We start from the raw sequence: 27018 nt of genomic DNA, 5'->3' as shown, positions 1-27018 counted from the left end.
TGTCCTGGCAGTGAGTTAGAGATGCACTTATATTCCTTATCATACGATACCTGGGAACATGGCCTTCACATGTACCTGAAGGTCCCAAATAACTGACTCAGAGGCTGAATATGAATTATAAATGTTCAGTCAATAGCTCAGGCTTAGAGCTAACTTGCTCTTACATTTTAAGTTAACCATATTCCTTATTTACACTCTGCCACATGTCGGTACCTTTATTAGCATAACACATTCATCTTCTTCTCCCTCTGGGTCTGGCTGACAAGTCCTCACTCTGTGCTTCTCCTTCCCACCATCCTTAGTTTGGTTGCCCCACCTATATTTTCTGTCTGGCTACTGGCCAATCAACATTTTATTAAACCAATTCCAGTGACACATCTTTACACTGTACAAGAGGATTATTCTATAACCATATGTGTGTGTGTGTGTATGACTCTGGAGATTCATATATATATATATATATATATATATATATATATATATATGTGTATATATATATATATATATATATATATATATATATATATATACAAAGCCTTTGCCACATTCTCCACACTTGAAGGCATTCTCTTCAGAATGAATTGTTTTATGTACCTTAAGATATGAAGGACTAGAAAATCCTTTGCCACACTCTTCACACCTGTATGGTATCTCTCCAGTATGAACAAATTTGTGTTGAATAAATACATAAAGTTTGGTAAAGGCTTTGCCACATTCCCATACTTGTAGCAACTGTCTTCAGAACGAATTCTTTGATGTGCTTTAAAGTCTGAAGAAGAGGCAAAACATTTGCCACACAACTCACACTTGTAGGGTTTCTCTCCAGTTTGAGCTATCTTGTGCTCAGTGAGTATAGAAGGTCTAGTGAATCCTTTTCCACACAGTTCACATTTGTAGGGTTTCTTTCCAGTATGAACTGTCTTGTGTCTCTTGAGGGTTGTATGTGTACTAAAGGCTTTGTGACATTCTTCATACTTGTATGGTTTTTCTCCAGTATGAATTTACTAGTGTTTTTTAAGGCCCATAGTAGAGTAAAGCATTTACATTCTTCATATTTATAAGATTTCTCCCTGATATGATGTAATTTGTGAAGTGTAAGGTATGAGAGCCTAGAAAAGGTTTTTCCACATTCTTTACACTTGTATGGTATCTTATTGGCATCAATTCTCTTATGTACAGAAAGTTCTGGGCGAGTACAAAAGTCCTTACCATATACTTCACATTTGAAAGGTTTCTCTTGACAATGAGTTCCTTTGTGTCTCTTCAATTTTGAGATACTGGAAAACATATTGCCACATTCTTCACACTTGGGGCATTTCTCTAGTATGAACTATTTTGTGCTGAACCAGGGAAGAATTACTAGAAAAGGCATTTCCACAGAATCCACATTTGTACAGTTTCTCTTTATAATGAATTTTTCTGTGTTTCTTTAGTTTTGAAGTAGGGTAAAACATTTTCCCACATTCTTCACACTCATAAGATTTCACTGCAGTATGACTTAATTTGTGCTGGATCAGGATAGAATTATAAGAAAAAGCTTTCCCACATTCTTCACACTTGTATGGTTTCTCTCCAGAATGAATGAACTTGTGATGAGTAAGGGTATAAAGTGTGTAAAAGGCTCTGCCACATTCCTCACACTTGTAGGGATTGTCTTCAGAATGAATTCTTTGATGTCTTCTTAGGGTTGAGGAAGTGGAAAAACATCTGTCACACTCTTCACACTTGTAGGGTTTCTCTCCAGTATGAGATATTTTGTGGTCAAAAAGGAAAGAAGGCTTAGAAAATCCTTTTCCACACAGATCACACTTGTAGGGTTTCTCGCCAGAATGAATTCGTTTATGTTTGTTAAGGATTAAAGCAGAGAAAAATGTTTTCCCACATTCTTCACACTTGTATGGTTTCTGCCCACAGTGAGCTCTTTGATGTTTCTTCAGGTATAAAGAATCATAAAAAGCTTTCCCACACTCTTCACACTTGTAGGGTTTCTCTCCAGAATGAACAAACCTGTGCTGAGTAAGGGCATAAAGAGTGTAAAAGGCTCTTCCACATTCCCTACATGTGTAGTGACAGTCTTCAGAGTGAATTCTTTGATGATTTCTAAGGGTTGAAGAAGAGGAAAAACATTTGTAACACTCTTTACACTTGTAGGGTTTCTCTCCAGTATGACATATTTTGTGCTCAGAAAGTACAGAAGGCTTAGTAAATCCTTTTCCACACAGATCACACTTGTGGGGTTTCTCATCAATATGAATTCGTTTATGTTTATTAAGGATTAAAGCACAGGAAAACATTTGTCCACATTCTTGACACTTGTATGGTTTCTGTCCACAATGAGCTCTTTGATGTCGCTTCAGGAATGAAGGATAATAAAAAGCTCTGCCACATCCTTCACACTTGTAGGGTTTGTCTCCAGAATGAATTCTTTGATGATGCTTCAGCATTGAAGGATAGTAAAATGATTTGCCACATTCTTCACACTTGTACGTTTTTTCTTCAGTATGATTTTTCTGGTGTATAGAAAGTGATGAGCGAGTACTGAACGCCTTATGACATTCTTTACACATATAGGGTTTGTCTCCAGTATGGAGTCTCTGGTGTATAGATAGGTTTTTTTGAGAACTAAGGGCCTTTCCACATATTTCACACTTGTAGGGTTTCTCCCCTGTATGGATTCTCTGGCGTTGAATAAGGAGTGAGTTACCTTCAATGGCCATGCTAAAATTCTTACAGTCATTTGGTATTGTTCCTGTTGAGGAAAAGTTGAGATATGATCAAAAGCTAAGCAATATTCTTCATACATATAATGCTTACTGTTAAAATTGAGAGACTTACTCATATATGTTTAACCATAAATCAGAAAACAGTATATTTTCTTACCTATAAACACTGGCTATCATTCACAAAATAGAGCAGGTAGAAATACTCTATAGTTTTATTGGACTAAGAGCATGCTCAAATAAAACATGGAAATAGTGGCTTATTATTCAAAGTTAAATAGGTAAGTAAGTTCTAAGGCCAATTTACTAACAAAAATAAGTCCATTAAATAATATAGATATTGCCGGGTGGCGGTGGCACACACCTTTAATCCCAGCACTCAGGAGGCAGAGCAAGGTGGATCTCTGTGATTTTGATGCCAGCCTGGTCTACAGAGCCAGATTCAGGACAGCTAAAGCTATACAGAGAAACCCTATCTTGAAAAATAAAAACAAACAAGAGATGTTATATGACCAAACATCCATTATTATAATTATATATGCAGCCAAGCATTAAAAGAGAAAGTTAATTGTTTTTGTGTGATTTTTGAGTCATCATCAAAATATAAATGTTTTATCCTACACATAGAGTTTTATTTTGTAAGCTAAAAAGTAGATGGTCCAGAACAAGATTAAATAATATAGCTCAAAAATTCAGGACAGTATTTTATTTTTTTATTTGGATGACTGAAGAGAAACTTTCTCTGTCCCACCAGCCAGCTCCCAAATCATGACACAGAGACTCATTATTAATTATGAAAGTTTGTCGATAGTTTAGGCTTGTTTCTAACTAGCTATTATAAGTTAAATTAACCAATTTCTTTTCATCTACTCCTTTTACATGGCTTGGTTACCTTTACTTTGTAATGTCCATGCTGCCTGCTCTGCATCCTAGCACCTCTTACCTTGTCCCAGCATCCTCTCTGCCCCGCAAATCTTACCTAGCTAATGACCATTCAGCTTTTTAGTAAACCAATCCAAGTAACACATTCTCATAGCATACATACAAAAAGATTATTCCACAACAGATGACATGAAATTATATACCTGAATATCAAGTCATGATTTAAAAACAGAAAACAACAACAACAACAACAAAAAAAAAACTTCAAGTCACCTGTAAATAACAGAAACTTTGCTGAGGCCACATATTTGTCAATGAATAAATGACAAAATTGCCCATTTCTTTTGTTTGTTTATTAAGAATTTCTCTGTGTAGTCCTTGTTGTCCTGACCAATAGGACTTGACTCTGAGATCTGCCTGTCTCTGCCTCCCCAGTGCTGGGATTAATGGAGTGAGCCACCACACCAGGCTAAAAATGACATATTTTTAAGATGTATTCATTTACAAGATTAAACAACTACTGAGCACAGAGTGGAGAGAGACAATGAATAAGGCATGACAACTGGAGAACCCTGTTTGTACACAAAGTAAAAATTACAGAAGTATAGCTCATAGATTTCTTTATTTACTTTCTATACAGTGTTCTGGCATGTATGCCTACATGCCAGAAGAGGGCAACAAATCTCATTATAGATGGTTGTGAGCCACCACGTGGTTGCTGGGAATTAAACTCAGGACCCCTGGAAGAACAGAGAGTACTCTTAATCTCTGAGCCATCTCTCCAGCCCAGCTCATGGATATTATTATCTTATACTGTCCTTATGCATTTTATCAATGTGCTTTATCCACCCACCAAAATACATAGTACAACAAATGATTATAGTTTATACATACTTCCACATAACAATACCACATTGCAAATTAAAAGAAAGAAGTCTTGAATCTACAAAATTCTGAAAGCTTATTAAGATATTAAACATGCCGGGCGGTGGTGGCGCACGCCTTTAATCCCAGCACTCGGGAGGCAGAGCCAGGCAGATCTCTGTGAGTTCGAGGCCAGCCTGGGCTACCAAGTGAGCTCCAGGAAAGGCACAAAGCTACGCAGAGAAACCCTGTCTCGAAAAACCAAAAAAAAAAAAAAAAAAAAAAAAAAAAAAGATATTAAACACATTTTCCTAATGGTGAACAGTTTAAATCTTCGAATATATATACCCAAAGGGCATGTATTTTAAATCCTTATTACTGAATGTGTGTTAGGAAAAAAAACTTTAGAAAATATCTTCATCATTCACAAAGAACTCTAATGAGATGACTTTCATTAACATGAGTATAAGTGATATGATAAAAGTTGGTACCTTACATTGTTTTCATAACTTGGTCTTTAGAAAAGTGTGTGATTTTTTGAGAACTAGAAATAGTGCAAAGTCTGTTACTGAACTGCTCAAAGTGACTCCATTTTTGCCTGAATTTTATTCATCTGTTCCCCCAGCTAAACAATCCTCTTAAGAAAATACTGATTGGTGATTTTGTTCTGTATGCTGCAAATGTGTATTGTTCTGATTGGCTGATAAAGAAAGCTGCTTGGCCAATGGTGAGGTAGAATATGGTTAGACAGGACATGGCAAAGCAGCAACTTATTTCAAAGAGAAAGATGGGTGTCGAAGACACTCCATATGGAACTTATCTTCTTCTTGGCAAAAATAGCCATTTGGGCAAGAAACTGTTCCTGCCTGGAGTGCTTGACTAAATGATATATTGACTGGACATGCAGAACCCACAGGAAGGTGACCATGGAACTTCACAAAGTAAGATGGTCCTTCAGGATCCTGCTTTGTAGATGAAACTGTGAGACATTCTATAGGACACAGAGCAAAAAAATGACAGAGAGACTAGGCTTATGGGCTAAATGTTACAGAGGAACTTTGGATAACTGTTCAGGTAGCCAGCTGTCTCTGTCATTTTAGATTTTTGGAAGTTGCTTACAATGCATTTCCTGTTTACTTAAATAACATTATATCCTTCTGAGTTCTTTGATGTAGTTGAAGACTAGATAGTTATAATTATGGTTTTCCTTGGTTATGATAAGAAATAAGGTAGATATGAAACCTTGGCTCGCAAACATGGGATACATAGGATATTTTCTTTAATTTTGCCAAATACAAATAGATCAGATATCATAGCTATAATTCTTGTTTGATAACTGTTTTGTTATATGTAATTTCACTATGTTGAAGTTAAAACCTTCCTTTTGAATAGAAAGAAAAGGCGAAACGATGGGTGTTATTGTTCTGTATGCTGTGAATGTGTTGCTCTGATTGGTTGATAAATAAAGCTGTTTGGCCAATGATGAGGCAGAATAAGGTTAGGTGGGACATTCCAACTAGAAAGAGAAGAAGGAGAAAGATGGAGCAGAGGAGACACTGTCAGCTGCTGCCAGGAGAAGCAAGAAGTAAAGTACCAGTAAGCCATGAGCCATGTGGCAAAGTATATATTTATAGAAATGGGTTAATTTAAGATGTAAGAACTAGTTAGTGAGAAGCCTGACTCATTGGACCATATCATTTGTAAATAATATAAGCCTTTGTGTGTTTACTTGGGTCAGAGTGGCTACCAGACCAATGGGTGAGAGAGATGTGTCCTGACTGAGGACCAGGCATAATGCAGGAAAACTTCCAACTACAAAACACTGTCATGCAGCCTCACCTGCAGCTTTGGGAGATCTCCTGTTTTACAACATAAATTATCTGAATCAATGGAACTGACACTTTTGAAATTTCAGGCCCCTGGACAGCCTCTGATATGAGGTAATTATGGGTTTGGCTTTACAAACTCAATCAAACCAGGGCCAGTGAGTCCAGAAATCACCACTGTATTTCAGGACACCAACACCAACCTAGTTCTTCTGGTGCTCTGAAGAGCTGTGTGCAGGTAGTTTTCTCTGGTCCAGATTCTGGTAAGTGGAACAATCCTGACAGGGACTCCTTCCTTGGGTCTCCTAAGTGGGGAGATATTAACCAAAGTAATCCTTAAAAACTTCTAATCTCAAGTTGTATTAGTGAGTCTGGAAAGTCCCCTGTCTTTTCTTCACCTCACTCATATGAGGCACTGAGCTACCCCTTATGGTCTTGTCTAAGACCCAAACATACTCTATTCCCAGCAGAAGTCCCCCAAGGGACTCCTAAGACCAGTGGTAATGGGGCCACATCATCTCACCAACCCATACATAGACAACAAGGTCCCCAAAGAGGTATGGCCACCTGTGCTGCAGAACACAAGCTGGCTATTGGAGTCACAGAGCCAGGGGCTGTAATGTGGTAAGTGGGGAGGCCCTGAGGCATTGTGGTGGTTTGAAAGAAATTGGGCCCCAGAGGGAGTGACACTATTAGGAGGTGTGGGTTGTTGGAGGAGGTATGAGATTATTGGAGGAGGTATGAGCTTGTTGGAGAAGGTGTCGTCTTATTGGTGGAATTGTGTCATTGTGGAGGTGTGCTTTGAGGTCTCATATATACTCAAGCCTTGCCTAGAGAGACAGACCACTTCCTGTTACCTGTAGAAGATGTAGAACTCTCAGCTCGTGCTTGAAAAACATGTCTGCCTGCTTGCCACCATGTACTACCATGATGACAACGGACCAAGCCTCTGAAAATGTAAACCACTCCAATAAAACATTTTTCCTTTATAAGAGTTGCAGTGGTCATGATGTCTCTTCACAGCAACAGAAATCCTAACTAAGATGTCATCCAAATGCCTAGCCAGCCTGTGGATCTAGGAATCCATCTCAAAGTGGCCAAGGAACTGCAGTCAGTTTTTCCATTAGTTAGCTGTTCTGCTTGTGTGGGTGAGTGGAGACTCTGAGTCTGCTGCTTCTGAGACAGGATATTCTTTTTTTTTTACTGGAAATATTTGGTTCTTTTTAATCAGCTATTGATGGTTATAATAAAATAATTTCAAGTGATATCTAATTTAAACATTTAATAGTTCTTGGAAGGATAATCTACAGCAAAATGTAAAGCCTAGCTGTCAAATAATACCTCTTTGTTTTTTCAAGAAAGGAGAGATGAAGGCATGATCAAAATTATGGGTGACAACTGGGGCTCATGTGGGTACTTATGGGTCATTTTGTAGATATACTGGCAGGCACAATGTTGACAGCCACCCACTGTTCTTAGAAATAACAGTATACTTAAAAAATAAAAAAGGAAAGAGGTACATTTGAGCTCATATCTGAAAACAAACAAAAGTATTCACCAAATATCACAGATTTTTTAATAATTATTTTTTAACATTAAAATTGTTATTGTAGGGAAACATCTCTTCTTTTTGAATACTGAATTAATGTTCATTGTACTAAATAATTGTAGAGAGAACTAAGTTCTGTATTCTACACAAATTAAAGGTCCCATGAACACTCTACCCCTCCCAACCAAAGCTCAATTTTGCAATGGCCTCAGCAGAAAATAAGCAGTTCACAATTTAAACAGAATTCAGAGCATTACAAAAGTTGACAGAACCTTCTTTTCATTTTTTTTTCTAACAGCAAAAATTACAATGACAGAATTGAATGATCAGCATGTAAAAATATTTGTGCAAAACTGCATTAATTGTTCTCACCATCTAGTCAGGATAAAACTCAACCACGATGACAATAATGAAGAAGAACTACACTGGAAGTTTTTAGATTTCAAACAACAGGGATTATACAATTACTAAACACGGAAAGGAACTGTGTGGCACCAGGAGCAGCAGGAGCAACAGATGTGGCAGCCATGCCAGCTGGGAAGCTGGATGGGAGGGCGCCAGTCTATCCATGACAGCTATCCGTCAGAGACTGCAATCCAATGCCAGCTGGAAACGCATTGCAATGTCTGCATTCTCGAATTTGCAGAGCATAGAGAAATGTCTAAGTATCTCCCCTCCCTCTCAAGGAGTGTCTTGTGCACTGCCGGCAGTCCTCAGAAGAGCTGAATCATGGACTCTCTGGATTTACCTACACCAATCCACTTAACTGGTATTTGAAGTTCATCTTCAATAAACCGAACATAATTCTGGGCATTGACAGGTAGCTCCTTAAATGTCCTTGCATTAGATATGTCTGTGTTCCATCCCGGGAAAGACTTATACTGAACTTCCACTTTATTTAAGACTTCCTGGTTTGCTGGGAAATGAGGTATGATTTCCCCATCTAATTTGTAAGCAACGCCAACTTTGATTTCTGTAAACATATCCAAAATGTCCAACTTGGTAAGGGCCAACGCAGTAAATCCATTGATCATATGAGCATATTTGAGTAACACAAGGTCCAACCGGCCGCATCTTCTTTTCCTCCCAGTAGTTACTCCAAATTCTCTACCTCTTGTTTGTAATAATTCTCCAATTTCATTGTCTTGCTCTGTGGGGAAGGCACCAATACCAACTCTAGTGGTGTAAGCTTTTACAACTCCATATACTTCTCCAACATTTTGAGGGGGCATACCCAAACCTGTAGAAACACCTCCAACAGTGCAGTTTGAAGAGGTCACAAAAGGGTAAGTTCCAAAATCAATATCTAACAATGCTGTGTTTGCACCTTCTACCAAGATTTTCTTGGGTGGTCCATGGAGGGCCTCATATAGGAAATAAACTCCATCTCTCACCATAGGTTTAATCCTTTCCATATAACCCTTAAGTTTCTGTAATTCACCTTCAATGTCTATTTCCAAAGTAGGGTATATAGATTTGTACTGGTTAGCTAGAACTTTGAACCTCTCAGAGGAGCCATCAAAGTCAGAGACAAGATCGCACATCCAAAGTCCACTCTGTGCAGCTTTGGAGGAATACACTGAGCCGATGCCCTTTTTTGTGGTACCCAAATTTTTTCCTGCTTTTTCTTGTCTCTGCTGTTCCTGGATGCCATCATGCTTGGTGAAAATCAAATACAATATGAGCTCTGTCTGATATGATAAGCCTTTTTTCCCAGCCATCTAGAACTTTTCCCTTTTGAACATTTTTCTCCGCTTCTTCAAACAACCCAGGAAGATGAATTATCACTCCATTTCCGATGAAGGCAGTAACATTTGGGTTAATTATTCCACTAGGTAAAAGATGAAAGTCATATTCCACAGAATCTTCAACAACCGTGTGGCCAGCATTATTTCCTCCCTGGCAGCAGCACACGATGTCGGCATCCTGCGCCAGCAGATCCACCACCTTCCCTTTGCCCTCGTCGCCCCACTGCGCGCCCAGCACCACCGTCACCTGGTTCCCTCCCGGCGGCGCCTTGGGGCTGCCACAGTCGCCTTTGGGCAGGGAGGCGGCCGCCGGGTTGCTCTCTGAGATCGACATGGCTCCGGTCAGGCCAGGAGAACCTTGATGAGACGCAGTGGCGGGTGAACGGAGAGTGAACCCAACTCGAAACAGGATTTTCTTTATGATTTGGGGACCCATTCAGACTAAGCCTGTGGTTGATCTTTGCTTATGCTCCACCAACACATTCTCAGTTCCTTTGATGTCTAGTTTTTATAGTTTTTGTTTAATTGTCTCTGTGTAACAGGTACTTAGGTATTTACAATTTAGAAGTATGACACACAATGAAGTCAATATGTCTCAATCTCATAGAATTGTTATATCATCCTAAACATTGATATCTTTATGAGAAGGAAATATATATTAAACTTTTAAGGTTGTTTGCCACCATATGTAGACACACAAGTGAATTATTGATATGCAAATGACTGGGTTCAGTCTTATTGAGAAATAAATGCCTTTTAAAGGCAGATAATAGTTTTTAAAAGTAGTCATATGCTGTTTTAGCTCAATGAAAACCTGGCTCTGGAGATAGGATTTGCCCCACCCACTTCAAATTGAAGCCAATTTGTCTCAAAGTTTCTTCCAATACTCCGTCCTGGGTCAGGCTAGCTCTGGCTCTGTGACAGGCAGAAGAACATCAGGACAGCTACAGAAAAGACACCTTGCATTTGAGAATAAACTGTTTCCAATGAGGCTACTATTAATTACCTCATGGAAGAAAGATGTGTAGAATAAAAACAATCAATGGGATGCTGATCCATGTAATGGATAAAAGGGACACTGTCTAAAATCTCTCAATACTGTTCTGTAAAGGAGGCACACATCTTTAATCCCAGCACTTGGGAGGCAGAAGCAGTTGGATCTCTGTTAGTTTGAGGCCAGCTTGGTCTACAGAGCAAGTTTAAGGACAGTCAGAACTATACAGATAAATCCTGTGGGTGATATTTTGTTTGTAGTCTAACAAATAAAATTTGCCTGAAGATCGGAGGACAGAGCCAGCCACTAGATTAAACACAGAGGCCAGGCCTTGGTGGCACACACTTTTCATCCTAGCACTCAGGAGGCAGAGATCCATCTAGATTGCTGTGAGTTCAAAGCCATGTTAGACAACATGACATTAATCCAGGTTAAAGGAGAAACAGAGCCAAGTGGTGGTGGCACACACCTTTAATCCCAGTATTTAGGAGTCACATGCCTTTAATCCCAGCACTAGGGAGGTTGAGACAGGTTGTGATATGGTTGGGCAGAGAAAGGAATACAAGATAGGAGTAGACAGGACTTCAAAGCCCTTTTGTCTGAGGACTCAGAAGCATTCAGTCTGAGGATTCATGGAGACAGGATCTCGCCTCCATTTCGGCTGGAGGATTAGATAGTCATGAGAAGTTTCTCTAGTAGCTTGTTCATTTGTTTCCTCTGATCTTCCAGCATTTACCCCAATATCTGGCTCTAGCTTTTTATTATAAGACCCATTAGGATTCATGTAATAATTGTCTTACGTTTTCTATAAGGTTGACCTTGAAACATTCAAAGCACAATGGTTTAACAGTATGTACATGGGTAATATTAATTCATCACAGTATCCTCACTGTCATTTGGATTCAACCTTCTTTTATTAAATTAATGTTGCACAATTATCTTCTTAGCTGAACACCTACCATCTTGATATCTCTAGCTGTGTTTACTAAAAATAATCAGATCTGGGCTTGTAAAATGTTGATACTCCTTTAAAAAGGAAAATATAGGCAAAGTCCTTGAAGCCTCACCTGAGTATCCAGTCATTCAGCCCAGATAGTTGTATGGAATGAAGCTTTTTTTTTTTTTTTTTTTTTTTTTTGGTTTTTCGAGACAGGGTTTCCCTGTGTAGCTTTGGCCTTTCCTGGAACTCACTCTGTAGACCAGGCTGGCCTCAAACTCACAGAGATACACCTGGCTCTGCCTCCAGAGTGCTGGTATTAAAGGCGTGCGCCACCACTGCCCGGCGAAGCTTTAATTACATGAAATTTTGAGATCTTCTGGAAACTCTAGGGTATACAGGCCAGAAAAACTAATACTGGGTGGAGAAGTCCACCTCAACATTATGAGAAAACTGTTGTATATAGTGATGTGTTGCCTTGCCTGTATGTAGGTATATATGAGGATGTCAGATCTGCTGGAACTGGAATTACAATTATATGTTACATGACCATGTGGGTTCTGGGAATTGGATCTGGCTCCTTAGGAAGAAAATCCAATTCTCTTAACCACTGAACCATCTTGTACCCCTTTAGGAGGCAGAGTCAGGTGGCTCTCTTAGTTCAAGGCCAGCCTGGTCTACAGAGTGTGTTGTGTGTGGTGGGTACAGACCCCATAAAAGTAGATGTTATCTAAAACCTCGCCCCTTTAGGAAATTTTCTTACAACAAATGGTAAATTTACTTCTTACTGTTATCATGTCTCATTTGAAATTGCTTAATGAAGGGAGATATCTGAAAAGGTTCCTGGTCCAAAGGAAATGAGATGTCTCAATTGATTCTTCAGTCAAGTTCAGAGTGAACTCTACACTATATCCTGCTCTTGTTGTTTATAAAAGTTGTTCTCTCATCCTAGGCTGTTGACATCTCCAAACCTCTTGCTGAATGTAAATTTTCCCTGTATGTATCAATGAAACCATTTTTAAAAGATGCAAAAGATATATATTAGAGGATATTTCTCTAATAAAAGGATTAAGTTATTTAAAATAGATAAATAAACAAGATGGGGCAAAACCTCAAAACCTTGAAGCCAAGTGATGGGAGATCTGACTATGTTATACAGGCCTTTAAAGATTATAAGAGGAGTGTATCCTGGTAGCCTGATAAAACCGCAGCTGCCCTGTTCCAGGTACTGCACATAGGAATGCCTGCTAGCTACTTCCTGCTGACGCAACTTGAAGTTGGACCCTGCACCTAGTAATTGGTGACATGTGAGCATCAGGATGCTAGGGGTCAATGAGAAAGAGACAACACAGCTAAGAGAGTCTCCAGCTGCCAATATGAAATTGGGAGGGGGTATATAGGTCTGGTCCATATCTACAATAAACAAGTCTTGCTTCTCACCTGGCTCCTGGTGTCTGTGTCATTGACACCATGCCTTCTCATCCCCTCCCTCAAGGGTGTCCAGACAGAGCAACCTGCAACATATGGCTCCCAATAAGGGGCTGGTGTCCATGTGGGTGTCACTGTTCCTCTGGATGTCCCCTTTCTTCCACGGCATAATTCGGCACCCCCTGCTCAGTGATTGGTAGGTGAGTTGGCCCCTCAGTGTTTTGTGTTTTTGGTCCCGTCAGAGATGAGCTCTGGGACCTCCTCTCTCTTTCCCTTTCCTTGTTTGTCTGTTTGTCCAGGTACATATTTCAGTTTTGGGTTTCCCAGTGCCTCCACATAAGGGCTGATGCCCCCAGGAGGTAGAACCCAGGAACAGCTCCTGACTACCACTTCCTGTCCAGAGATACTATGTGGGCATATGGCCATGTCCTAGTTAACCATGGAAGTCCCCAACTAAGCACCAGTCACCTGGTACCAAAACATTCTCTGTGACTGTTTGGCTTCCTGTTAATAATCAAGTGTCTATTACAGCATGTGTCATGACAAGAGTCCATCAACAAGACCACCCTCCAAGTGCTCATGGCTCTAGAGTCTCCTGAGTGTGGGCCTCACCATGAGGTTATATAGGCTTGGTTTAGGGAAATACTGCTTGACTACTGCTCCCTCCACCCTGGCATGCCTCCCAGGGTAGCAATCCTTCGAGGGCTGGTAGTCAAAGACAGGTAATGATCTGTATGGCACACCAACCTAAGACAGGCACAGTCCATTATGCTGGATGTTGTCTGAAGTGGGGACAACAAGGTCAAGACATAGAACTTTGGTTTCCACTGAGCTGACAAAAAAAAAAAATGAATAAAAAGGTGGATATATATGTAACATGAATTGTAAATGGTCTTTAATTAAAAAAAAAAAAAGCCTGGAGCCAGAAATTGGGGTAAATGCTGAAAGATCAGAGAAACAAAGGAACATGCCACCCCTTACTTCTAAAACTTCTCAGACTGAAAAACTTTCCTAGCTGAAAGACTTTAATTCCTGTCTCCTTATGCCTTATATACCTTTCTGTGCCCATCCATATTATTTCCTGTCTCAACTTTCCTAGTGCTTGGATTAAAGGAATGCGACTTCCTAGTACTGGGATTAAAGGTGTGTGCCACCACTGCCTGACTCTGTTTTCTCTCCTAGACTGACTGAGTCAATCTCATGTAGTCCAGGGTGGCCTTGAACTCACAGAGATCCAGGAGGATCTCTAAAGATTAAAGGTTTGTGCCACCACTCCCTGGCCTCTATGTCTAATCAAGTGGCTGGCTCTATCCTCTGATCCTCAGGCAGGCTTTATTAGGGTACACAATATATCACCATGTATATGGGAGGAGCACAGCCAGCTAGCTTGATAAAGCCACAGCTGCCCTGTTCCGGATAGTGTGCACAGGCATGTGTGCTAGCTACTTCCTTTCCTGTTGACCCAACAAGGAGTCTGCCACTGCTCCTGGTAGTTGATGACACATGGCCATCAGAATGCTGGGGGCCAATGAGAAAGAGACAACAGCTAAGAGAGTCTCCGGCTGCCAATGGGAAATCGGGAGGTGGTATATAGGTTCACTCCATATCCTCAATAAATGAGTCTGCTGCTTGCTTCTCACCTGACTCCTGGTGTCTGTGTCATTGATGCTGCACATTCTCACCCCCCTCCCCAAAGAGGTGTCCAGATAGGGCGACCCGGAACAAAACATAATATACTTAATGGTCAAAAGTTGTTAAAGTTCCTACAGTTATGAAGGTCTATTCATGTTAACAAAAACTTACATAAAGATATCTATCTAGGCACCTATGTCTTCGCTTACTTTGTTAAACTTCAGCCATTTTGTGTCTCTTAAAAAGGTCAGCCTTGGGGCTGGAGAAATGGCTCAGTGGTTAAGAGCACTAACTGCTCTTTCAGAGGACCCAGGTTCAATTTTCAGCACTGAAAGGACAGCTAACAACTATGCATAACTTCAAAATATGACACCCTCACACAGATATACATGCAGGCAAACAACCCATGCAAATAAAAATGAATAATTTTTTTTAAAAGTCAGCCTTACTATTCTCTCCTCTGATTGTATTATTTCTGATGAAATAAGTGACTTAATGTAGGTCAGTAGGACTGATTTAGATGTAGTAAGAATATATTATAAAGAGATGAGGAGAGTGAAATTCCCAGTACATCCATAGCCTGTATTTATGTTTAAAGTTTATTTTGGTATGGAAGAGCTTCAGTTCAAAAATTAACAGGGTTAAAGCATTTTCATTTACTGAATCCTAATCTCATTGTAACCTGTTACAACAAAGGTAATTAAGACATAAAAGTGGGGCTAGAGAAATGGCTAAGTGGTTAAGAAGCTGCTCTTCCTGAGGTCCTGAGTTCAATTCCCAGCAACCACATGGTGGCTCAGAACCATTTTTAATAGAATCTGATTCACTCCTCTGGTGTGCATGAAGACAGGTCACTCATGTCCATAAAATAAATATTTTTTTTACAAAGACATAATAGTTAATGATGAGTCACATTATTAATGTTTAAATATCCTTACTGTGTCCCAAAATGAGTTTGTGGTCATGATAAATACAAATGTAATTCATTTCCAGTGACAATATTGGAGGGAGAGACTAATTTATACTTTCCATTATACAATCCTCTGTACATGTTATCAAAATTAAGCAAAAAGCAGATAACTCAAACAAATTTAAGGTCAACTTAAAGTTTCCTTAATATGGAATAATAATCAAAAGCATATGTACTTAAAACAATTGGTTATTGAAATTACATGCTTGAATAAAAAGGATTAAATCTACACTACACTCGCATAGCAGGACACACCCATGTTCAAACAGCACATTCACCATCAGATGGGACACAGAACTATGAAAGTAAATGTCACGCTAGCCTCATCAAAGGATGAGGATGCATGGGGAATAGGACTTATCAGAATCTGTTGCCCCTGTCTCCCTGTGGCCTATAAGCCAGGCCAGGAAATCTTACCCATTATCTGTAGGGAAGAGGAATCACTCCTCATGTCCCACAAGACAGGGGGTGGATTCTCTCATGCTGAGGAGGATCTCAGACTCTGTACCACATCTTAAACATCTCAAGTTATGGAGTCACTATTGCAATCACTCTGGACACAATGTCTCCTGAACTGATAGTTGAGGATCTTATGTAGAGGGGAACATTGTACCTATGAATTCTACCCAACTGGTATGGGAACTACATGCTAGTTCAAATGGCCATGCCCTGTCCCCTGACTTTGAATTTCCTCCTCTCAACAAAGCTAATCCCAGAGCTGAGATGTCAATGTCTGATTGTGTAAGGAGTCCTCAGCAAAGTGGTAGATATTATATGACAGAGGCTCTGCCATAGGTCCAGTCAGCACAGCAGGATGAACTATGGCACTCATTTAAACTAAGTTGCATGTGCAATACGTGGACCCACCACATCAGGCAAAGAAAGCAATATAGCCTGAGGAGGAGGTGAGGCGGATGTAAAAGTTCACCCAGAGTAGTCACTATGAATTACCTTCCAGAGACATCTGGGACCAGCTCCTTAGACCCGCTCCCATTATCAACCTGGAAGCCAGTGGACAGATGCACACTCGGAGGAAGTTTGAAGAATCAACAGACCTTGAGAAGAAGGGACCACAAGATCTATTCTTCCCACTGGACTCATGGTAAGATTAGCCACAATGCTTCCTATAGTGCTAGCCACAGTGGTTACCCTGACTAGATCTGAAACAAATCATTTTACTAGCTCTAAGGTATCTGGAAACATCTGGTTTATATATAAAATTTTATAATTTCTTTGTGGTTGGGTATATATCCAAATAACCTTGTACATGATAAATACATTAACTTCAAATAAAACAAAACAAAACAAAACCCCAAAATGCATGAGCCTTACAACTCACCTAAAGGCCTATATCTACTGTCATGAAAGAGAGCCACACAATCACTGGACCCATAACTGGTTGGATGGTCATCCCTGAATTAACAGTGTATGTCCCTGTAGCTCATCCTCTCCTCCTCTTCCTGTCTAATGGTCGGGCCATGCTGAACCAACTGGGGGTAAATGTGTTGAAAAAAACCAAACAGCCTCTGTTAAATCAGTGTACCTAACGGCCCAACACAACCACTTTATCAATGTGCTAATGTCTTGACTCTTCCCTAAGATCAGTGGGGAATGAACTGTCCAAACTGACTACAATTTGCCTGAGTTTTATCCAACTGTTCCCTTCACCCAAATTGTTCTAATCAACAGAACTGAAACTGCTGAGCCTTCGCCTCTGCCTGCCTCTCTGTGATGGAATTGTGGGTTTGGTTTTAGAAACCCAATGGTGCTCACTTTGGTAAAGAGATCTTTCTGGCATGAGTCTGCTCTGAAGCCTACCAAATAGTGGATTCATCTGCATAGAGTAGCATTCCCCTGAGTCTAACATTACAATGTAGATTTAAAAAATGAAGAACCCTGGAGATCTCTGCAAATACATGCACAGATCACCATCAGGGAATTACAAAGCTTGGGAGACTTAAACCATCATGAATGTCTGAGATGTCTTTCTTTGATAACAAAGACATGAAGGAGAGACTTATCTCCATAACAACATCTTCTTTCAATGCACATGGGAAAGCCTGCCTTTCTGCTCCTGAACCCCTCATTCCTACCCACCTGGGTGCACACTGTCTGTTGCTTGTCTCTTCAGATCCCCAGGCCCTTGTGTTTGCTCCAGAAATGTCACCAGGTGTGGCTTAGAGACAGCAAGACCTGTTTGAAGAAAAAGGGAACAAGATTGTTGAAGTGTTCTTCTACTGGGAATTGACATGTCCCTCCCAGTACACTGTTTATAAGGAAAGATGATGAAATAATTGACTGCAGACCATCAGTTCCTTAAATGTTTTGTCACAGGACCACTATAATACATAAAGGAATTTACAATGTCCAGATTCTAAGTTTCATTTAAACATTAAAGGGAAAAACATTAAAATCTGTAGGAATTAAGCAAAGTCACTGTATTTGAAGAGACATTAGGATGAATAGTTTTCACTGTATCTAGGGTAAATATTAGAATGAATACTCTCCACTGCATCAAGCATAAACTTTAGAGTGAATATTTGTTTTCCAGAAGTACTTTGAACTTGAAGAATCACTATGGAAAACAGAAATGAATCTTTGTGGAAAATAGTGATTGTTTTCTGAGATTTGTAGAATTGTTTTTCTGAAGGGGTGTTGTAGTCTTCCCATGACTTTGATCACAAGATGCCTCTGGCGCACCTGAGGCTCTTTGATTATTGTGTACTGCAAACAATGCAGGACTAATTCATGGGGGCGTGGGATGCTTTCCTTGGAGAGACACAAAGAGTATATTAAGGACCTTGGTAAGAGGAAATACTTTAGCTAAAAAACAACTTTGTGTAACAATCATTAAATATGCCTTTGTATGGCACCTGTTCAGAGTTCAGTTCTTCAAAGGCTGGACCTTCCTGCTGTTATACAGGCCTTAAAATTACATCTTGGATTGACCTCTTTTTTCGACAAACCCACAAAACACAGAACACTCCAACAAAAACTGAATTGTGAAACAATTTAGTCAACAAGTATGCTCCATGGCTCACGCCATTGAATTTCTAACAGTTCTACTAAAGGTCCCATTAAATGAAATATATATTCAACATTGACAGTACAACACAGACAGAGAAAAATAGTGGAATGTTTCTTGGCTATGGAGCACCTCTCTAATTTTTTCTTAAAATGACAGATATGAAAATGGATGTTGAAATGCTCCCATGAGATACCATACGAAATGAGGAAGCTACATATTGATGGTGAAATAAGAATTCACTATAGATAAGATCCTCACCCAGGAAATCAAGGTTGCTGTAATTCTCCAACATCACATCCCTGTACAAATTCCACTGAGCAGGCTCCAGGCATTCCCTCTCTTCTGCAGAGAACTCAATGGCCACATCCCAGAAGGACAGCATTTCCTGAAATAAAGATTAATCAAAGATATCCCACTTTTAATTAGTGAAAACCACTAATAATAATATAAAGACAAAGATGCATTGGGCTGGATAGTTTTCCTGTCAATCTGACACTAGCCAGGGTCATTTGGGAAGAGAGTAGCATAATTGAGAAGATACCTACATGAGACTGTCCTGTAGGGAAGCCTATGGCATTTTCTTGATTAGTGATTGATGTAAAACAGCACAGCCCATTATTGGTGGTGCCCACCATGGTCAGGTGATCGTATATGGTGTAGGAAAGCAGAATAATGTGTAATAGTGTGATATGCTTGTATTATACACTATACACATATGTACACACCCATATAAAACATGTCACACAGAAGAAAGTCATGATGAGGGAGAAGGAAACCTCAACACCTTAATGTGCACAATCACAAATACGAAATGAAATGAAAATACAGACTCTGATGCAGCCGCAGCCCTGGCTGAAGTCTGGGTTTCTGAATTTGTACAGAGTTCAGCAGTGAAGCCAATGACAGAGACAAGAGACATGAGATGGAGCAGACAAAGGTTAGAACAACAAAACAAGAACTCACAGAAAAATACAAACTGTGAACACATGAAAAATCAGCAGTATAGGATATCAACACTGAGAACTTAAAAACAGAACTCTGATCTTCAGTCATTTTCTACTTTCTACCTCCTTTTCTCTGACAGGAATCTATCTACTGATGTGTTTGTGATATTCCTAAGCATGCTTTCCACATATGACACCTGTGCATCAGTGTGCTGAAGCTGATGCCACTATTTTCCTATTTCAAAATTTTCTAGTTTCAGATATTCTGTTTTTTCATCTTGTTTGTTTGTTTGTTTGTTGTTTGTTGAGACAGGGTTTCTCCGTGTAACAGCCTTGACTGTCCTGGAACCTGGTTTGAAGACCAGGCTGGCCTACACTCAGAGATCTATCTGACACTGCCCCCGAGTGCTGGGATTAAAGGCATATGCCACCGCCACACAGATGTTTTTCATCCTATTGAGGAAAGCCCAAGAATGACATATGAGAACAGTCCTACATTATTCTTCCTTTTTAATAATACAATGAAATTATCAGCAATTTAAGTATTAATGGGGTATTTTGCAGTAATTTTGATCATCCTCAGTTATGGTATGCTCACCACCTGAAACACTATAAATCAGGCATCTGAAATGTACCCTACATAATGCTTACACACATCCAGCATTCAGGGACAATACTGAGCATTGATCACCCTCTTATCATACTGTTTCAGGGCATCTATTTTCCTTAAGTCCCCAAGACTCAGCTTCCTGATGTCTCTGGCTGATGGAAAAAAACCATACCATCTCCAACTTCTGTGAGTTACAATTCTTTATTTTTATTATTCTAAAGAGATCATTTGAACTTATCTTTCTCTGCCTGAACTAATTTCAGTTTCACCCACATTATCACAACTAAAGATTTTTTTTTTCTGGAAAAAGTCCTCATTCCAACTTGTCTCCTGTCCCACAACACTCCATCTCAAATGTCTGACATCTTCTTTAATTATTATTGTTACAAAGAATGTATATACATACATATAACTGTATAAATATGATTCTCCTAAGGGTTGCCTGTTTGTATGTTGTGGAGACTGACCTCTTGGAACTGGATGGATAGTGAGTAGGTTCATCCTTAGGGAAAAATAATTCTCCTGCTCTCAAAAATCTTTATGTACATATTGTACTGATTGGTTTTGTGTCAACTTGTCACAAGCTGGAGTCATCAAAGAGGAAGGAGACTCCATTGAGGAAATGCCTCCATGAGATCTAGCTGTAAAGCATTTTATCAATTGGTGATCAATGGGGGAGGGCCTAGCTCATGGTGAGTGATACTATTGCTAGGCTGGTGGTCCTGGGTTCTATAAGAAAGCAGGCAGAACAAGCAATGGGAAGCAAGCCAGTAAGCAGCTTCCCTCCATGATTGTTACATCAGCTCCTGCCTCTGGAATCCTGCCCTGTTTGAGTTCCTATCCTGAGTTCCTTCAGTGATGAACATCAATGTTGAAATGCAAACCTGTAGCTAGAGTTTTCCTGCCTGGCCCGCGGTCAGGACAAATCTCTCTCACCCGCCAGTCCCACAGCCGCTCAGACCCAACCAAGTAAACACACAGAGACCTATATTGCTTACAAACTGCATGGCCACAGCAGCAGACTTCTTGTTATCTAGTTCTTATATTTTAAATTAACCCATATCTATTAGTCTATGAGTTGCCACGTGGCTCGTGACTTACTGGTATCTTAACTTGTTGCTTCTCATCGTGGCGGATGGCAGCATCTCTCTGCCTCAGCCTTCCACTTCCCAGCATTCTCTTCTCTGTTTGTCCTGCCTATACTTCCTGCCTGGCTGCTGGCCAATCAGCATTTTATTTATACAGAGTGATATCCACAGCATAAACCAAATAAACTATTCCCCAACTTGCTTTTAGGTCATGATGTTTCATCACAGCAAGAGAAACCCAAGACACACATAGTTTTTGTTGTTGTTGTTGTTATTGTTTTGGTTTTCCAGAAAGGGTTTCTCTGTGTAGCCCTGGCTGTCCTGGAACTCACTCTGTAGACCAGGTTGTCCTTGAACTCAGAAATCCTCCCTCTGCCACCTGAATGCTGGGACTAAAGGCATGCGCCACCACAGCTGGGTCATTATATGTACTTCTTTAGGAGTAGAACCACATAGATTGCCATCTACAGGGTACCATGTATATTGATGCTGTCATTGTTCAGGTGCTGCTCAGGTAGTCCTATTGTTGGGTTATAACTTCTCTCCCTTGGAAGCTTGCAAAGCATCTTCTAGTACTATGAAAACTCATCCATAAGTCAAAGGCTCTCAGGTCAGACTGAGGGGATTGTTTCTGATATGCTCGGTGTTTTCAGCACTTGGGGAGGGAGGATTAGAGGGTCATGCTCTCAAGACCTTTGGAGCAGTAGAAAGGTCTACACTGTAACAATGATTAAATTGAAAATGTCCTTTAATAAAGGGCAAAGGGAAGCAGCAGCAAGGTCAATACATCTGCAAATCAAAGCAGACTGGAGAAATTTGGTGAACAGAACACTCTTTGATTTCTCAAGGGAAAATCAACTGACCTGTGTCGAAAGCATCTTTATAGCTCATACAGCATGTTGCAAAATCTACAAATTAAAAACAAAACACAGAAGTTCCCCTCTTTTTTGAGGATGACATTGCCTAGAACAGGAAAAATTAGTCACCATGGGGATTGGCAAGAGTTCAGAAGAGTGAAGATGGAAAACACTGTTCTCTGAGAGAACTAGAGCAGGTCCCCAAGGGAGAACTCACTGCAATGATCATGCCCTAAAGGAGCCCAGCTCAAGGGGATACTGTTCTACCTGGGGAAGTGTCTCCTGTCCTGGGGCCAGCCTCCTGTGACATGCTGTGGGTGGAGGAGTGCACCTGTAAACAGGATAGCATTTAGGAGGGATTTTACCCAATACTTTTCATGGCAAACATTTCAGGGTAATTTGAAACAGGCAAAAATAACTTTCTATGGAAAAGAAATGCAAATAATGTCTGGTGTGAGTTGGGCAACCTGTCATTCACTAAAAATTACTGCACATTCTCACTATAATTGGGAGGTGGAAATCTGCACTCTACTTGAACAGAGGCTGGTCCTAGAGACAACAGAATGGACAGAGTAGATGTGATAACTCTTGCATCTCCTGACGGTGTCCCTCAGAAATATCTTTTCAGAGAATCAGACAAAACTAAAGACTAGCAGAAGATTGGTGGGAAGTCCAAGCCAGATGCAAAGAGAGAACTTGATTCCCAATCAGGTTCCTAACTATAGTGACCCTCCATTCAAAACAGCCTATTTACGGATTACATAAATGTGCTTAAAATACACACTACACACATCATCAAGTAGCAACTCCTAGATCTCCATCCCAGCTCTTTACCCAACAAATGTGACATGCAACAATCATTGTTTTATTTTATTTTATTTTTTGCTTTAAACTACTATACTTGGAAATACTATGACTCAGAGAACAGAACTGGAACCATGAAAAAAGCATGGGAGACCAAAAGTAATGTCCCTTTTGCGAAACATGGATTATATACTGAGAATTTAGTTTCAAAGTAAATATCACTTGCTGTGTCCATTAGATGTCTAGATGTATTTGTGAATTTTAATCGTCCATATATTGTTTCTGAGTTTCTTAAAGCAACAGCAAGTGGAATGTCTCCAGTCAAGGGTTGGGACACGCACTGACACAGGTCTGACTGACTTCTATTAAACTAGATCCTGCAGAGAAGAGAACAATGGAATGCAGTTTTGAAGAGAATAGGCAGGGCAGACAGACACAACTCTGAACTCAAAATATGTAACGATATGTTACTGCATGTGATAATGACAATGGGGGGCACTATCACAGGTACCAACATAACCAAAAATGAAAATGTATTGAAAATCTGTCCTGTTCAGGTTTATTCTTTGCATGGGTTTGACCCTGTTCAAATCTTTTGCAATGTCTCTCCATTGCCTCTGACACAGTTATATACATTAATCAGCAGGAACTGAACGTCCTCACCCAGCACACCCCCCCTCCAGAGTTTTCCAGATATGACATGTCTAACACAGCAGGGTTCATACATGAGCTGCAAGGACAAGGAACTCCCTCCCTCACACTGACATTAGAATACAATGAAAGAAGCCTGGGAGGAAAGAGACAGGACTGCTCAACAAGGGGAACTGGACTGGACCTGTGAAGAGCAGGAACCAACATGAGCACTTTGCTTTACTGGTTGGATATGGCAGTGCCCATGTGAAGGACAGGGAGGAAGGGGTTTTGTCCTGGCTCACTGTAAGAAGCATCTGCACACAGTGGAAACTCTGGAGTAAGGGGAAGGTATCCCAGCTGCAGCTGCAGAAAAAGACCCAGGAATGTAACCACAGCAGCCACATCAGTCAAGAACTTCAGAATGGAAATGAAGAAATAATGGAGTCTCAGATTAGATATGAAAGGAGCAAACTGGAAGAAATCAGTGAAACCAGAAGAAATCAGCATCAGGTCATGACAGAATCTAATGTTGTAGAATATTATTTCAAGGTATGTTACTTTTGGTGATGCTCTGGAACATTTGTTTAATGATGCAAAGAGGTTTGATTAAATAAAATTCGCCTGCGGTCAGTAGGCTGAGGCAGCAATTAGCTGACAGGAAGTGGTAGGGAGGAGCCAGGTGGAGAAGGGTTTGTTGATAAGGAGGGGTGAGGAGAAACAGGAGGACTTGGGGAGGATGTGAGCAAGGAGGGGAGGTGGGCTACCTGCTATTCAGTCTCTCTGAAGAGCAGAATTCCACCTTAACCTTTGAGTCTTGAGTTCTTTAGAGGGAGAGAGATTTAGTTAAGGTCCCTTTGTAGCTCTGCAAGAGTTGGAGTCCAAGAGAACAGGTTTCCCTCGGGCTACGGCCCTGGGGCCGAACTGCTGCTGGTGGTGGTGGAGTTGCAGTTGCTGATTCAGACAGCTGTGGCTTAAGAGGCAGCCACCATTTAAAAAAGAACAAGAATTGAACAGATTACTATCCAAAAAGAATGAACAATCACTGCAAATAGAAATATTTAAGTATTGAGAATTGTTCCTCACATAGTAAATGCAAACAATTGTGTAATCTACAAAATAAAGTGTCTTTAACAAAAACATGTTATGACAAAAGTTTAAATTACACCTGGAATGTATGCAGAGAAGTTAAGCACAAGCAGTTCTTAAGGCAGTAACATGCTGCTTGCATGGATTTGAAAAGCTGCACACTGTAAGAAACTGGAACACAAAGTATTTCTCATGACCATAAAGTATGTTTAAATGTTTTCAGACACAGACTCTGGCTCTGAATTTGCTGTGAAGCAGGGGAGGACCAAAGGGTCCTGCCTCCCCTTCACAAATGCAGAGATGACAGGGATGTGCAATAGAGTAGACTGAAGTTTCTTTTCTATCACAGGTCTGTTTACTTTAAATCACATGAATACACACAGGTCTGTGAGTTCTTCCTCACCCTGCTGACCTGACACAAAAGCCTGACACTGGAACCCAAGGCCATGAGAGTTTTTCATCTGTTCCTAGAGACCCTGCTTATGGACTAGATCAACAAGCCCAAGGCCAGGTACAGACATGTTGACACAACCACTGTGGTCCACCCTACATAAGGGAAGACCTTTCAAAGGTTAAGAAAATCCAGCCCTCAAGGTGAGGCTTGGCATCACTTTCTACAGTTCCCTATCTATTTGCAGAAGATGCCTCTCTCTCTGAACGGGCTGTATGTGCGTTCTCTCACCCCTAGTCAAAGCTTTTCTATAGCAGCCGATTCTGACAAATCTGTCTTCTGTGTTCCAGAATATCCCACAGGTGAACCATTGGGCCTCAGGTTTTTCCTCTCTTAATTCTTTAGCTGGCAGACAAAATGAACACGATCAAGACCTCAAGAACGTTACATTAGCCGGCTACAGAGTAAAGGAAGGACCAGACCCCGTTTGCTCTACAGATTTTGAGAAATCTGACCGCGTCCATGTGAGAACGGCTCAGCTAGAGAAGCATGCTTCCCCACCAAAGCTGCTCACTGAGCTCCCAGCTCCACCTCAGGAGCAGGCAGTCAGCTGACCATCATTAGTTTGCAATCCTGGACTTTGCACTATCGTCTACTCTAAGCTACCAGGCAGCTCTCCTGTCCAGAAGCCAAAGGGGGACACCAAAATCATCACACAGTGCACAGTCCCTATGGCCCTCTCCCCAGCCCTGACCTGCAACCTCACGTGACCCAGCCAGTTCAGCACTGCACCCCCAAGGAAGCTTCTTCCGCCCTCCCACCCAGCCCAGGTCTGCTCCCTCCAAGACGGACCCCCGCACCCCGCACAGTGCCTGAGGCTGCGCTGCATCCTGGACCAACCTCCATGTCAGAGACGCAACTGGAATTCACATTAGGACAGGACTTTTGCCAAACTTTGAGGGAGACTCACGTGTGTAGACGAAAAGCCAGACAGGGATTTCCTGGATGGCTTCCTGTGATGTCACAGTCCCAAAGACTACATTTCCCAGAAGTCTGTATGAACGAATTCCCAGAACCCAGGTATGGAGTTTTCTAGAGTTCCTGGATTTGACTGGCTGCCTGCAGTAGAGTATAGGAAGAAGCAGTAGAGTCAGCAGGACAGCCATATGGAGTGAGGCTGGTGTTCACTTCCAGATCCACAACACTAGATTATTATTGTGAATCGAGCCTTTGACAGAGATATTAGCCTTGTAAGTTTTCTTGTCCATATACTGTGATTTTAATATTACTACAGTGTTTAAAAATCACATTGACTCAGTTTTACTTTAAAAATAACCAAGCAATACACTAATGTAGGAATGAGAAGTATCTTTTAAAGATGTTTTCAAACCAGCTGTGGTATGTGACACCTTGCTCCTACCTCCTCAGCGGTTACTTGACAAATGGACCCAGAATGAAAGGCTGAACTGGGAAATTTAAAGAGACCCTGTATCTAAGTAAAAATGAAAAGTCCAAACAAAGATGGGTAAAAGCAGTTGAGTATAATGTCTGCTATGTCTTCACATGAAGTCCTACGAATAAATAAATAATCCTTCCTCTGTACCGACACTCTGTGTGAGCCATACATGGATTTGACCCCACAATTTGGAAAACAGTTTTGTGTGAACATTGGAATCCCTACAGTGTATTGGTGAGGGACACAGAGATGGTATAATCACTGAACAAAGTGAAATGTCCACCTCTCTGACACTTACTTGCAAAGATCTCCCATAATCCACCTCAGGAGTTTTCCACCTGTACTTCTTTCCCTTGAAAACTTTCAACTAGTAATCTCTGAAATCCATTTAGTTTTTGTGAGAGCTCTACTAGAATTTTACCAGTGTCTCCATGGTTTAACACAAATGCAGGTCCATATTCACCACCTGTGTGCTAGGAGCTCATGCTTACCTCCCTAGTGAAGGGACACTGGTCCTGGGTCATTCAATCAGGACTGAAGCACAGATAGTTTAAACTATCTAAACACAGTC

General features: G+C 40.7%; 1 protein-coding gene and 1 pseudogene across 1 annotated transcript; both read right to left on the bottom strand.

Annotated features, from left to right (window-relative positions):
- Window positions 1–832: 832 nt before the first annotated feature.
- Window positions 833–26014, bottom strand: LOC102912256 (uncharacterized). The gene is given in 5 exon segments (XM_042261843.2): window positions 833–1310; window positions 1312–2749; window positions 17648–17743; window positions 18837–18963; window positions 25892–26014. Coding segments are annotated over 5 exon segments (2145 nt in total). The 5' UTR covers window positions 25898–26014.
- On the bottom strand, window positions 7482–9938 carry LOC102928420 (adenylosuccinate synthetase isozyme 2 pseudogene; annotated as a pseudogene).
- Window positions 26015–27018: the final 1004 nt, after the last annotated feature.

The sequence above is a fragment of the Peromyscus maniculatus genome, chromosome 15 (assembly GCF_049852395.1).
Source record: "Peromyscus maniculatus bairdii isolate BWxNUB_F1_BW_parent chromosome 15, HU_Pman_BW_mat_3.1, whole genome shotgun sequence".
Taxonomy (NCBI): domain Eukaryota; kingdom Metazoa; phylum Chordata; class Mammalia; order Rodentia; family Cricetidae; genus Peromyscus; species Peromyscus maniculatus.
This window is presented reverse-complemented; position numbering and strand designations above follow the sequence as displayed.